Source organism: Chenopodium album, chromosome 15, assembly GCF_948465745.1.
Source record: "Chenopodium album chromosome 15, dcCheAlbu1.1, whole genome shotgun sequence".
In the NCBI taxonomy this organism is placed as follows: domain Eukaryota; kingdom Viridiplantae; phylum Streptophyta; class Magnoliopsida; order Caryophyllales; family Amaranthaceae; genus Chenopodium; species Chenopodium album.
Window position 1 is genome coordinate 828274 of NC_137848.1, and position 12117 is coordinate 840390.

The 12117-nt window shown below is 32.7% G+C and overlaps 1 protein-coding gene across 2 annotated transcripts; it reads right to left on the reverse strand.

The window, feature by feature from the left end:
• Positions 1-307: 307 nt before the first annotated feature.
• On the reverse strand, positions 308-6317 carry LOC145581476 (phosphate transporter PHO1 homolog 10-like). 2 transcript variants are annotated; one of them, XM_081638480.1, is made up of 14 exons: positions 5952-6317; positions 4138-4730; positions 3767-4028; positions 3598-3646; positions 3392-3463; positions 3079-3208; positions 2829-2952; positions 2472-2730; positions 2250-2354; positions 2122-2166; positions 1872-2021; positions 1437-1715; positions 1207-1343; positions 308-894 (listed from the first exon to the last, which is right to left on the reverse strand). In XM_081638480.1, the coding sequence occupies exons 2-14, from the start codon at positions 4667-4669 to the stop codon at positions 762-764; spliced, it is 2277 nt and encodes a 758-aa protein (XP_081494606.1). In that variant the 5' UTR covers positions 4670-4730; positions 5952-6317; the 3' UTR covers positions 308-761. The 2 variants fall into 2 exon arrangements, with proteins under 2 accessions (XP_081494606.1, XP_081494605.1); XM_081638479.1 differs by having other exon boundaries at positions 3767-4031.
• Between the last annotated feature and the right edge of the window lie 5800 nt (positions 6318-12117).

A 12117-nucleotide genomic window follows, 5' to 3' on the forward strand; every position in this document is an offset into this window, starting at 1 on the left:
AGGAAGTAAATCTTTTTTTCTTGAGGTCTAGTGTTCGAAACCCATCAAAAGCTTTGATAATGAATTTAAAAAAAAAATATGATGTCATAATCAATTTTGGTAAAAAATATGTTATTTACTTGCAACAGACCCTTTGGCACGCATTTTACTTAATTCTTTCGTTTATCTAATCTAATTGACTCCTCAAAAAGCGTGATAAAAGGTGTGCGGCAAGTATTAAAAAACAGAGGAAGTATTACGTAATTTAGAAATGAAGAACCAAAAAAGAATAGGCCAACTGCTGGGGAATAGGCAGCAGAAGTTGCGCTAAAAAAAAAACTGAGGAGTAACTTTTGTCAATACAATAATTGTTTGTTTAGATTTTCAAATTTATCAATGTTGCATATTTGCAATACGACTGCTGATGAACAGCTTTAAAACACAGCATAACACAAAAACAAAATCCTGTCCTGAACAAGTGCTTCTGTCACGAGTCACAACCTCAACCCGAGCACCAAATGGAAGCAACAGGTTCTTGGAACTACGATGTTTGAGCTAGCTGTGAATAAGACCAGCATGCTTCCTGTAACTTAAGCCAAGTAGAGGAATGCCACACTTCATGTTTTTGTTCCTTGACAATGTTGTTGTTGTTCCCCCCGCCAGCCCCTAGTCTGCAATTGATCAGTTTTGGAAGCCAAATGATTCCAGATATCTCAAATTGACCTCAATGCAATTTGATCACCTAGTGATATACATCACACTTGATGGAATTCAGATATTGCTTAATCATCCTTCTCATCGTCATCATCTTCATCAGTGTCATCGGCTTTATGTTTATCATGGTAATTGAACGGCAGTGGAACAGATCTGAAAGCTCTAAATTTACCCACATTGTTTAAGTGCTCATTTTCCAACCTGACAGCAAAAAAAGTTACATCTCAGACAGATCACACGACAAAGTCTCCCATTATAATAAGTCTCTACTGTTCTCACTACTTAGGGCCTGTTCACTTCAGCTTAATTTAAGTTCAGTTCAGTTCAGCTCCTAATTTCCTTCTCTCATAAAATATTCATTTCAGCTCTATTCAGTTCAGTTCAGCTCAGCTCCAATCAGTTAAGTTCAGTTCAGCTCCAATCAGTTCAGTTCAGCTCAGTTCAGCAAATGTGAACAGGCCCTTAGAGTTATCAACATACATATGAAAGGGAGAATAAATGCAGCACACATACCTAAAGAAGTTCCAGATGCCACGACGAATTATTTCCAGACAGGAAATTGTGGTTGAAATTGCTGTTTTTTGCAGACCAGGGACATTAAACTCTAAAACAAGCTGAAGCCAAGCAGCTCTTAGAAGAACATTGGTGACCTGCAGAATTAACATTGTCAAAGTTTTGAGCAATGCGAAAGCTGCATATAATGAAAGAGAAACAATAATATTTATAGAATTATAGCCAGTTACCATAGCAACGTAGTATACACTTTTGTGTGAAACCAGTAATCTGTCCCTCAAAAAGAAGTTCTTGGAATTCTGGCGCATCAGCCCCCAGTCAACCACAATATCCCAGTAAGTATTATATCCCACTGCCATAGCTGAGGTTACTAGAGCCATCACCAACCAAGGTGTTCCGCTCTTAAGTTCATAAACTGTTCTTATAACCACAGCAACTATTGCCATAAGATACTTCAGTGCATTGTATCCATTTATAGAATCTTTCTCTTGAACCAATCTACGAAGACACTACACACAAAGCACAAGAAAACTGTCATTATATTCATCAAACAAAGTTACATAGTGAGAAACTATGTCTGAAGAGCTTCAGGGTGAAAATGCAGTTTAGTAAAAACCTAAACTAGAATTAGCTCCAAAAATCAACAACACAAAAAGAAAATGCACCTGGAAACAACGGATCCAGTATGGTATGATTGCGATTACAAAATAGAAAGCATTGTATACTCCATACTCGTGGCACTTGGATTGTCCCTGAAGAAAATCTTGTCGGCTGTAGTAGCATATGTAGAACTCAATACTCCTTATTGCCGATATCTGGTATCATAAGAATTAGGAAAAATAAAAACTCAGCAATGCATGACCAAACTAATGTTTCCAGCAGTTAAGTTCTTTAGTACTCAGGAAAGTAAAAGACCTGGCTGGTTAGCTGATCTGCCAAGAAAAAGTCTGCAAGTGTGACCTAAAAAGAAAGGAATGACATGTTGATGAAAATGACCAAAATAATTCCCATTTAAAATGCATCTGGGTTTCTTTCAGTATTACCTCATAAAAGGGAGCACAGATGCAGCGGCATAGACATTTGATCAAGAAACATCGGCTTGAGCGAAATATGATGTTGAAAGGACAGAAGGTGATAACAAGAAAAACCTGTACCAAAAATTTTACATCATTTGCTTAGTGAAAGTCCGCTGTCTTGCTTTCATGAAAAAATAGTTTTTCTCTATTGAACTGAGTTCAGAATGACATTTGAGTTCATCAACTTACCAAAAGCACTAATAGGGGGATCAACTTGGCATAATTCTTGCTGTCACTCTTTGCCAAGTCAACAAATATATTAGAATTTGCTAAGAAGCCAGCAAGAGCAAGAACTGCAAGACCATTGCTGAGAAGGAACACTTCTCGGTAACTCGCTTCCGTTCCCTGCTTGAAATTGAATATAAATGGATAATTGATTCGATAGCGTTTCCAGAAGTATATGTCTCCCGCATACATGTACATATGCAGGACTATATACAAAAATAAGCTGCAATGGAGATGAATATAAGTAAGGTTGCAGCAAGAGGAACAAAAGGAATAAATTTGTATCAAAACTGAAATTATCTTCCAAAAGATCTAGCTTGCCTGTAAAGTCCAAACATATTATCCAAGTATTGGGAGCCTTCTTGTCCTTTCTCCATAATTTTTCTTGCCCGCATCATTAGAATAATAGCAAGTACAAGTGCGATAGTGCAACCAAAAAAGAAGCCTAAAATAACAACAGATGAACTAGAACACATTATCCAATTTGTACCTAAAGGTTCCTGCATCTATTATGCAATGCTGTATTGAGTAAAATAAGTAATACACAAGTATGGGTGTTGCTGCAACACACCTGAAAGAAAGGTTACTCTGTGCTTTTCTCTTCTTTTTATTGGTCTCAGAGGCTTCATGCCTTCCCTTCGATTTGCATTAAAGAAGTGCTTTATAAATAAGTGTTCTAGATCCTCCATGAGTTTTGTAACCTGTATTAGCAACATGATTAATAAGTGAATCTTAAAGAGGGATATTTGCAGTCTCATTCTCTGAAACAAATACATATGCTTCTTTACTGAGAAAATCATGTACACTTGAAAATGTACATTGATTATCATATTGCATCACAGTTTAAATCATACCTAGAGGTGAGTAGCTAGATTAAATCATACCTCATCACAGTTTCCCACGTAAGACTTGTCCACGATTTTCATGTATGATCGAGCTGCAGACCTTGAGGTGGTCTGCAATCAGGAATAGCATCAGTAAACCATGTTTTATCAATACCTAGTTTCATAGTAGTTCCTGACACAAGATGAGCATGACACGTAAATATATAAAGCTTTTTGATGCCTCATAGAAAACCCTCTTCCCTTACCTTCTCATACTTCTTCATGATCTTGGCAAATGCTGAGAGGTTCATAAAGCTGATGAAAAACAGAAAATAAATGAGCAATTGAATGTAAACTTATTACTAACTGGTCACTGAGTTGGATACATACTGAAGTCAATAGCTCCTAAACATGAAAGTTCCCATAGTTTTCTACCTGTAATTTCTGAGAAGCCGGAGTTCCTGGTAAAATTCTGTAAAGGCAGTTTTCAGTCGATCTTCAACTTGTTTCAACTCCTCTTTGCTAAAACTCAACTCTTTATCCTTGGAATCTTGCAGAAGACCTCGCATCACTGATATTGGACCTTGAAGTGTATTATTAATCTTGACATGATTAAGGACCTTCAAGAGATCTGATCCATTATTAGTCGGACTTACAATTTCCCTGCCGCCACCAGTTTCACTTGAAGAGGGTGCTTCTGCTACATAGTATAAAGTTTCACAAGAATGTATTCCAAACCAGCACCATTACAATATGAACCATGAAAGCTTTCGTGTCAAAATAAATAATAAGCCAGCATATGTTACCTTGAGTACTGGCTCTTAAGGGTTCCATAGGAACTTCTGGATCAGACCTCTTAACACCTGGGTTTTGTACCTTAATTCGCAATGCAATATAAGCATCCATTTGCTTATTCAACTCAGCTGCATCTTTTACAACTTCATCCACCTTATCTCGATAGAATGCATTGACCTTGTTGAGCTCCTCATCAAGTTTCTTAAAGAACTTGAGCTCATCCTCTCTATCTGTATCTTCAGTTGGAAAGAGAAGTCTAGTCCTGTAGAATGTCCTGTTACTTTCCCCTAAATAGGGACTGACCTTAATCGCTTGGTCCTCAATATCCCCTCTACTTCGCTGATTACTGAGCTCTATGCCTGACCCTCTAAAGGGGCTGTACATTGAGAATCTCTGCTGTAAGGCTCTCATAGGTGTTTGTGGCGTTTTAGGGACTCGAGACTGACGGATTTCCCGTAATATCTTTTTTAAGCCATTGTAATCCATGTATGCCTCTACCCACTCGGGAACCATCTGCTGCTTGTACTCTTTTCCAAACTTCATTTTGGCAATGTATCTTCACTAGCACCTCCTCCAAGGCTAAATTTATCTCCTGACCACTTTCCTATGAATCAAATTATCAAAATGAAAAACAAGCCTTAGTTTAGATTTGCTACAGGTTGCTGCCAAAGAATGAAATTTAACTAAATGATGGCTGAATTGTGAGCGAAACATACAATGCAATATACATACAAACTGCAATAAGCAAGAAAAGCAGAGGACCTATGGCATGAATATAACCAAAACCAGATTTATTGGATGATTCAGAAGAAAAAATTAATCAAGGTACTGGGTGGCGATGGCTCGATCACTTCTAGAGCTAATCTAGCATACAAGAAGATAAAACATAGATAAAAATAATTGAATTCTTAAGCTATCTAACATGTAAAATGAAGGGAAGAAAGCATTTTGTAGAGAATATTCTCAAAGCCCCATAATTATTGAAATTATCACTGAAATTTTATGGCTTAATCAAATAGAATAAGATCATGACATGCTTATTTTTTTATAATCAAATGCTGATAACTTAGTTTTAAAGCATTTTACATGAAACATTGCTGAATTTAGCTGTCATAAATTCATTCTATGCTTGCAAACCCATCAACAATGACACCAACAAGAAAACTGACAACAACTACAATCACCATTTTGTAACACACCCTTTTGACCTCTCGCGGTCACACTTATGTGATCGACTGAAATTACCCAAATTGACTCGAAATGACTAACCGGTTAATTGACCTCTATATCACTCATACTCAACCCGAACACCTGAATTGACAGCTCTAATCGAATACAAAACTTATCGTAAATAAATACATATTTCAATTCTTCTAGTTTAATGAAAAATGTATGACTGAAAAATAAACTTTACCAAATAAATCACAAGAAAATCATGACATACTCTAGAAGCTTAGTAGCTTACTCATATATGCATAAAATCACTTAACAGAGGAAAAAAAAAATTACCAATATTCCAGAAATTTAAGCTTTAAGCTCAAACAAACTTGAAATTGAGGTCAATTTCCAAAAATAAATGCTAATTCAATATAAATAGACGAATTTAAATACACAGGTAACTCCAAATTAATAAATGAATTTCTCATTATTAGTCAAAATTCGTAATGTCTAAATTATGTGTAACAAACATAAACACGCAATAAATTGAGTAAATTAAATAATATTCATATTGCTAAAAAAAATCATGCTTAAACGCGCAAAACACGATCAAAAACCAGCTGTATTGCAACCAAAAAAAGGAATAATGAGAAGAGAAGAAGAAAACCTTAGCTTCAGGTTAGCTCAATAAACCGCCATTGTTAGTGTAAATAATATTTCTTCACCATTTTCTCTCTCCTCTAACTTAAAGCCTAAGGAGTAAGGAGTTGCTTGCTTTATATTTTGAGTAAACCTTTTACTCCATAGGTGACATATAGCGCGAGCGCTACGAATAATACTCCGTTGTAGCGTATTATAGACGAGATGCAATCTCGAATCCACTTAAAAACTTTAATCAACTAAGCAAATTACAACTAGTACAAGTTTATAATTGTAGTTCAATAACAACTTGTTTGTTACGGATAGTTATTTGTTATGGTTGCAACTCAATAACACAATAATCTAGGCGAGATTTGATCTTAAATCTCACTTGAAAACTTTTGTTACGGGTTGCACTAAATTTTTAGCCACTCAAAAGAGTATATTCATACCACTTTAAAAAGTTGGTTAAATAGGCGAATATTTTAGATCGTGTGGTTTAGAGACCACCGTTGCTACTGTGGTCCATACTAAATCAGAGCCGTTAAATTACGCGGAAACTCGCTAGAATTGTTGTTTGTGTGAATTGATTAGGTTGCGTAAGCTGATTTTGATACTGTTCCAATTATTTTGGGGTTGGCTTAATTTTCCCGCTTTTTTTTGGGTGTGAAACGGTTGTGAAAGCGAATATTGTTATTACACGTGGCCTTTAGTTGGCAACTTTTGTGTGATTACGATATCTGACGTGGCTGTGATATTTTTCAAGGTTAGATGAGTAACGATTTGTGGAAGTTGGATCGTTTGGGCTCCATAACTTGAAATTATTATAAGAGGTGATTGATGATACATAATTTAATCTTCCATATGGGAAAATGTCTTTGTTATGGCCCAACCAAAGATGAGTATTTTCATACATAACGACATAAATAATACGTATAAGGGTGTGATCTATTCACCTGATTTTTACTTATATGAATATTTTATTTTATATAAATTGATATTCTCATCATAATTTCAATTATTTATGTAGATATTATATATTCTTTAAATGTTAGGTGTCCCTAATATTGTTAAGACTATCATGAGAAACACAAAGTCTTATATGTGGCTGGTTACACAGTGTGACCATCCATTATAAGGGTCACTTCATTAGTGTTACAGAGGAGTTACTCATTCAGTTTTACAAGGTTTACTTCGTCGGTGTTATAGGGGTTACTTAGGGCCTGTTCTCATTGACTGAAATGAGCTGAACTGGACTGAATATTTTATGAGAGAAGGAAATTAGGAGCTAAATTAAATTGAACTGAACTTATTAGAGCTGAAATGAACTGAATTAAACTAAAAATAATCTGATGGGAACAGGGCCTTAGTCAGTATTACAAGGGTTACTTGGTGAATATTACAGGAATTACTTCGTCAGTGTTATAGGAGTTACTTTGTTTTTCTACAAGTGACCACATAGTGTAGCCGACCGCACACAAGACGCACAGAAAATCTAATTTGGCCTATATAAGTTTGATCTTATCTCTTCAATTATAAAAGAAGAATTTTTTTTTTTTTTTTTTTTTTTTTTTTTTTTTTTTTGAGGAAAAGAAATATTTTCTTCTTTCATAATTGAAGAGATAAGATCAAATTTATATATTTATGGCCATAAAATATTTGTATAAGTAGGCTGAATTGAGCACGACTTAAGAGTTTAACATGATTTTTAAATTAAAAATTTAAAGTGATGTACGGAATAGTATTATATGGTCATGTATTTTAGGAAGTGTAAAATTATAGTCCCTCGTTACTAAAACTTCTTCTCATTTTGACTTGATTTGCACATTTGTCAATGCATTAATTTAACTATAAATATATTTAGTTGCATATATATTGATTTAGAAGGTAACAATTGGATGTTAATTAACCATTCGTTGAGACAAATAAAAAAATAAAAATAAATAAATAAATAAAACCCTACTATGGCTATATTATGGTTTATAATAAGATTAATTTAGAAGATTCTCTTATATTATGAATAGTGTCAAGATTCCAAATGAGAAGACCTTAATAAACAGAGAGAGTAACTCCTACGCCATACGTACTCCCTCCGTTTTTTTTTTTTTTAAATGCATCACTTTTCATTTTGGGGTGTTTTTTTTTTTTAAATGCATCATTTTGATATTTGGTAACTTTAAACTATATTTTATTATTTCTCTCTCTTCTATAATACTCCACCCAAAATATTTTAGCATTTCTCTCTCTTTCATGATCCCCACTTATATAATTATATAAATCAATCCCTCTCACATACTTCTCCGTTTCTATTTAGTTGACGCGTTTGATTTAGGCACATATATTAAGGAGAGGAGAGAGAGTGAGAGAGAATAATAAAGCAAGTGGGATAGCTTGTAAATGCAATGTAAAAAAACTTACCCCAAAAGGAAACGTGTTAACTAAAAAAAAAACTTTCTAAAAAGGAATACGTGTCAACTAAAAGAAAACGGAGGTAGTATTATTTATTTCATGACCCACATTGTACTTTTATCAAAATAAATTAATCACCCACTTGCCCCACTTGCATAATATAATATTAAAGCAAATAAGTTTCTTTAAACTCCGTGTAAATGCAAGTGATGCATTTAAAAAAAACGGAGGGAGTATAATTTACTACCTTTGTTTCTTATTATTTGCAATAATAAGGTATTATTTGTGAGACATAAAATATTCTTTTGCTACAATTAATAAGAAACGGAGGTAGTATTATGTTTCTTTGCTTAACAAAATATTTAAAAAATATTACTTCTTATGTTTCTTTACTTAAGAAAAAAAATATATTTTCTACTCAAATATATATATATATATATATATATATATATATATAGTTGAGTTGGATAAATAATTAAGTTTTGAATTGTACTAATGTTGTTCCCTATAATTACAATATAATTAAATTGTTGGCAAATTTTTTTTAACAACTTTAATCTTGTGGTTTGAAAATTTATTATTTTATTATGTGTTTATATATGATGACATATACTATTTTTTTTTTTTTTTTTTAGAGAACATATAATACTTTTTGTACTCGTAAATTATATTAAAGCAATCAATAGTTTCAGAATATTTTTGGATCGCAATATACAAGACTGACATGGTTCTCCAAATATAAACAATAACTCACAAACGACGTTAAACAAAAAATCCAAATAATGCACCAAATTATGTTGAGTTCTTTTGGACTTTGGTTCTCTCCAGCTAATTTTATTTCAAGTCGTTTTAGTTTAATTATGAGTTTGGCCCACAAATTATAAACAAAGACAAATGAGGTTATACCGGTTGGTGATAATAGAAGTAACACCTCTACTTTATTTATAACTAGATTAGTGCCCTTGCAATGCACGATAACCAAAAAAATTAATTTTGCGTAAATTAAAGTTGTATAGTATTAATATAGTTTTAAAATCAATACGTACAAAAATAATAACAATGTTTGTAGGAAGTGGAAAAGAAAAACAAACAAAATAGGATGTGATATGATAAGATGAGATTAAATTGTGGAAAGGGAATTTAGTTGATAGTCAAAGCGATCTTGTAATTTTTGGGGGAAAAGAAAATAGTTATATCAGTTTATTTTTCCCAACACAATATAAAATGTATCTCGTTAAATAAAAAGCAAGATTAACAAAAAAAAAATATGACCAAATAAGAAATCATATTATACAAATATTCTTTTAAAAGACTTTGGCAAGAAAAGATACGAATTACAATATATTTAGAATAAAATTTTAGTTAATTGTATATATATAAAAGATATAATAAAACCAATTACAAATCATATTATATAAATATTTTCTAAAACATTTTTTGGAAAAAGAAGAGAGAGGATGGTTTTGGAGGGAAAATAACAGCACCAGAAAATGACACATGTCATTCCTAGTGTCTGTTTTAGTATTATGTTATTATTGATTGATGTGGGACATTTTAGAGGTGATCAATGGCGGGCTGAGCCGGATTCGGGCCGGAAAATGTGTGCACAAACCCATCCAAATTAGGCGGGCCATGCGGGTTTTTGGGTCAATTTTGGACCGAACCTAAAAAACAACTAAAATTGCATAAAATAGATTTCTCAAGCCCGCCCAAATTTTTAAAAAAATCAGGCAGGACCGGGAAAAAGCTGTCCAAAGCCCGCCAAAATGGGCCGGGTCAGGCTCACCTTGATCACCTCTACATCTACAAGTGGATTTACAATAGGTTTCAACAATTTACAAAACTAGACTAAATCAATTTGTCAATCAATATTAATTAAGAGCTAATTTAATTTGTGATCTTAAAGAAATTGGATCCCAGATTAACGTCACACACCTCACATCTTTATCTTTACGCTCAAAATTTGGTTGACTTCCTCTTTCAAAAAAACATTAGGTTGACTTCCTTTAATAAATAACTCTAGAAAAAAGCATGCAAGTTAGTAGCTTACGAAAATATTGGTTTAATACCTAGACAAACATTAAACGGCTAAGTAGAACAACTAAGTTGCATTATGTATTGATTATTGCGGAATTTGAATTTAATCTTAGATGTTAGATCAATAAAAGACAAGAAGTTGACTTTGTCTATTGGCATATTGGAGACTATTTGTTTTATAAGTTGCACTATGGTCCATGTTTAGTGTATAATACTGATAAAAAGTATATATATATATATATATATATATATATATATAAGATAAATTTATAATCTATATGTCAAAATTTAAAATATATCATTGATACAAAATTAGTTACAAAATGTTCGATTTAATACATTAAAAAATAAAAATAAAAAATTAGCAAAAAATAAATTAAATAAAATAAATGTTCAAAGCACGTTGGGTTGACCCGAACCCAAAACTTTGGATAAGGGTTGAACATTTCTTGATTCGTAACCTGAAATGACCCAATCCGAGATGATTCATGACCCAACCCTAATTGACAGGTCTACGTAGTAATAAAATTCTACTTCGTTTTATATTGTGAAGTACATTATTTTATCATAAAATTCTATCCAAATAGAATTTTAAGCTAACTTTTTTATCTTATGAAATCTATTTAAATCTAGCCAATGTGGTGCGACACTTGGCGTTTCACTTGGCAAAAAGTTGAAACGCCAAGTGTCGTTGTCTCGTGATCTGACTAAAAATTTAACTTTATATATCAGTTATATGATTTGTACTTCTGAAATATTGGTATTTTATCGAAAATAAAACTCTAAACTAACAATTTTATCCTAAAATTCTATCCAAATAAAATTCTAAACTAATTTTTTTTTATCTTATGAAGTCTATTTAAACCTATCCAACGTGGCGCGACACTTGGCGAAAAGTTGAAATGCCAAGTGTCGCTGCCTCGTAACCTGGCTAAAAGTTTAGCTTTATATATTAGTTATATATGATATATATATAAAAACATTTTCAAAATTCATGTTGAAACAAATTTAATTTGATATGAGTTATAAAACACGGTTTTAAGAACTTTGAATCACATAAACGATGGCAGAGACTTCACGCTTTATTTTCACTTATTTCATGTGTAATAAGTTGGTATAATAAGTTTAGTTTAGGAAAAATATAAGGGATAAGTTAAGATAAGTTCAAATAAAGTAAGATAAGTTCAGATAAATGAAAAATATGTAATGGAACACAACTTTATGGGATATAGGGAATAAGACTTTGTCGTATATTAGAACACTCAAATTGATATGAAGTTTAGAGAAAGAAAAGGTGTATAGGAGTAGTAATTAAACTCAATGTCATATTGTAATTGTACAATGTAATAACGATTAGAGACCTCTTTGAAATCGTCATAAAGGAGAAACAACCCCTTGAAGAATGGATATGGAGGCTATAGAGCTAGGTGGAGTTCAAAGTTTAAGATAAGGTCCCCACTTTTGGCATTAGTAACCGACTAACCGGTGACCTAACACAAAATAACGAGCAATGATACAATAATTGTATTTCACAAATTTGGTGTTGAGGCTTAATATTATAGCTGTCATTTTTATCATCTACTCGTATAAAGTATTGGTCTGGAACTTTATTTTCAAACTTTAAGTTTAGGGTTCACCCATAATGTTGGGAGCTCTTTCCCTAAATAATGCTATCAAAAGACTTAATTTTCAAATTATCACTTTTTCAAAAATTTCATAAATACTATCCACATAAGCAGGGAAAAAAA

Excerpts from the sequence above, each read along its gene's own strand:
- LOC145581476 (XM_081638479.1), bottom strand. The coding sequence starts at position 4,669 with ATGAAGTTTGGAAAAGAGTACAAGCAGCAGATGGTTCCCGAGTGGGTA. Across the intron at positions 4,032-4,137 it reads CTTAAGAGCCAGTACTCAAG|CAGAAGCACCCTCTTCAAGT; the intron begins GTAACATATGCT and ends TATACTATGTAG. Across the intron at positions 2,953-3,078 it reads CAGAGTAACCTTTCTTTCAG|GCTTCTTTTTTGGTTGCACT; the intron begins GTGTGTTGCAGC and ends TTGTTATTTTAG.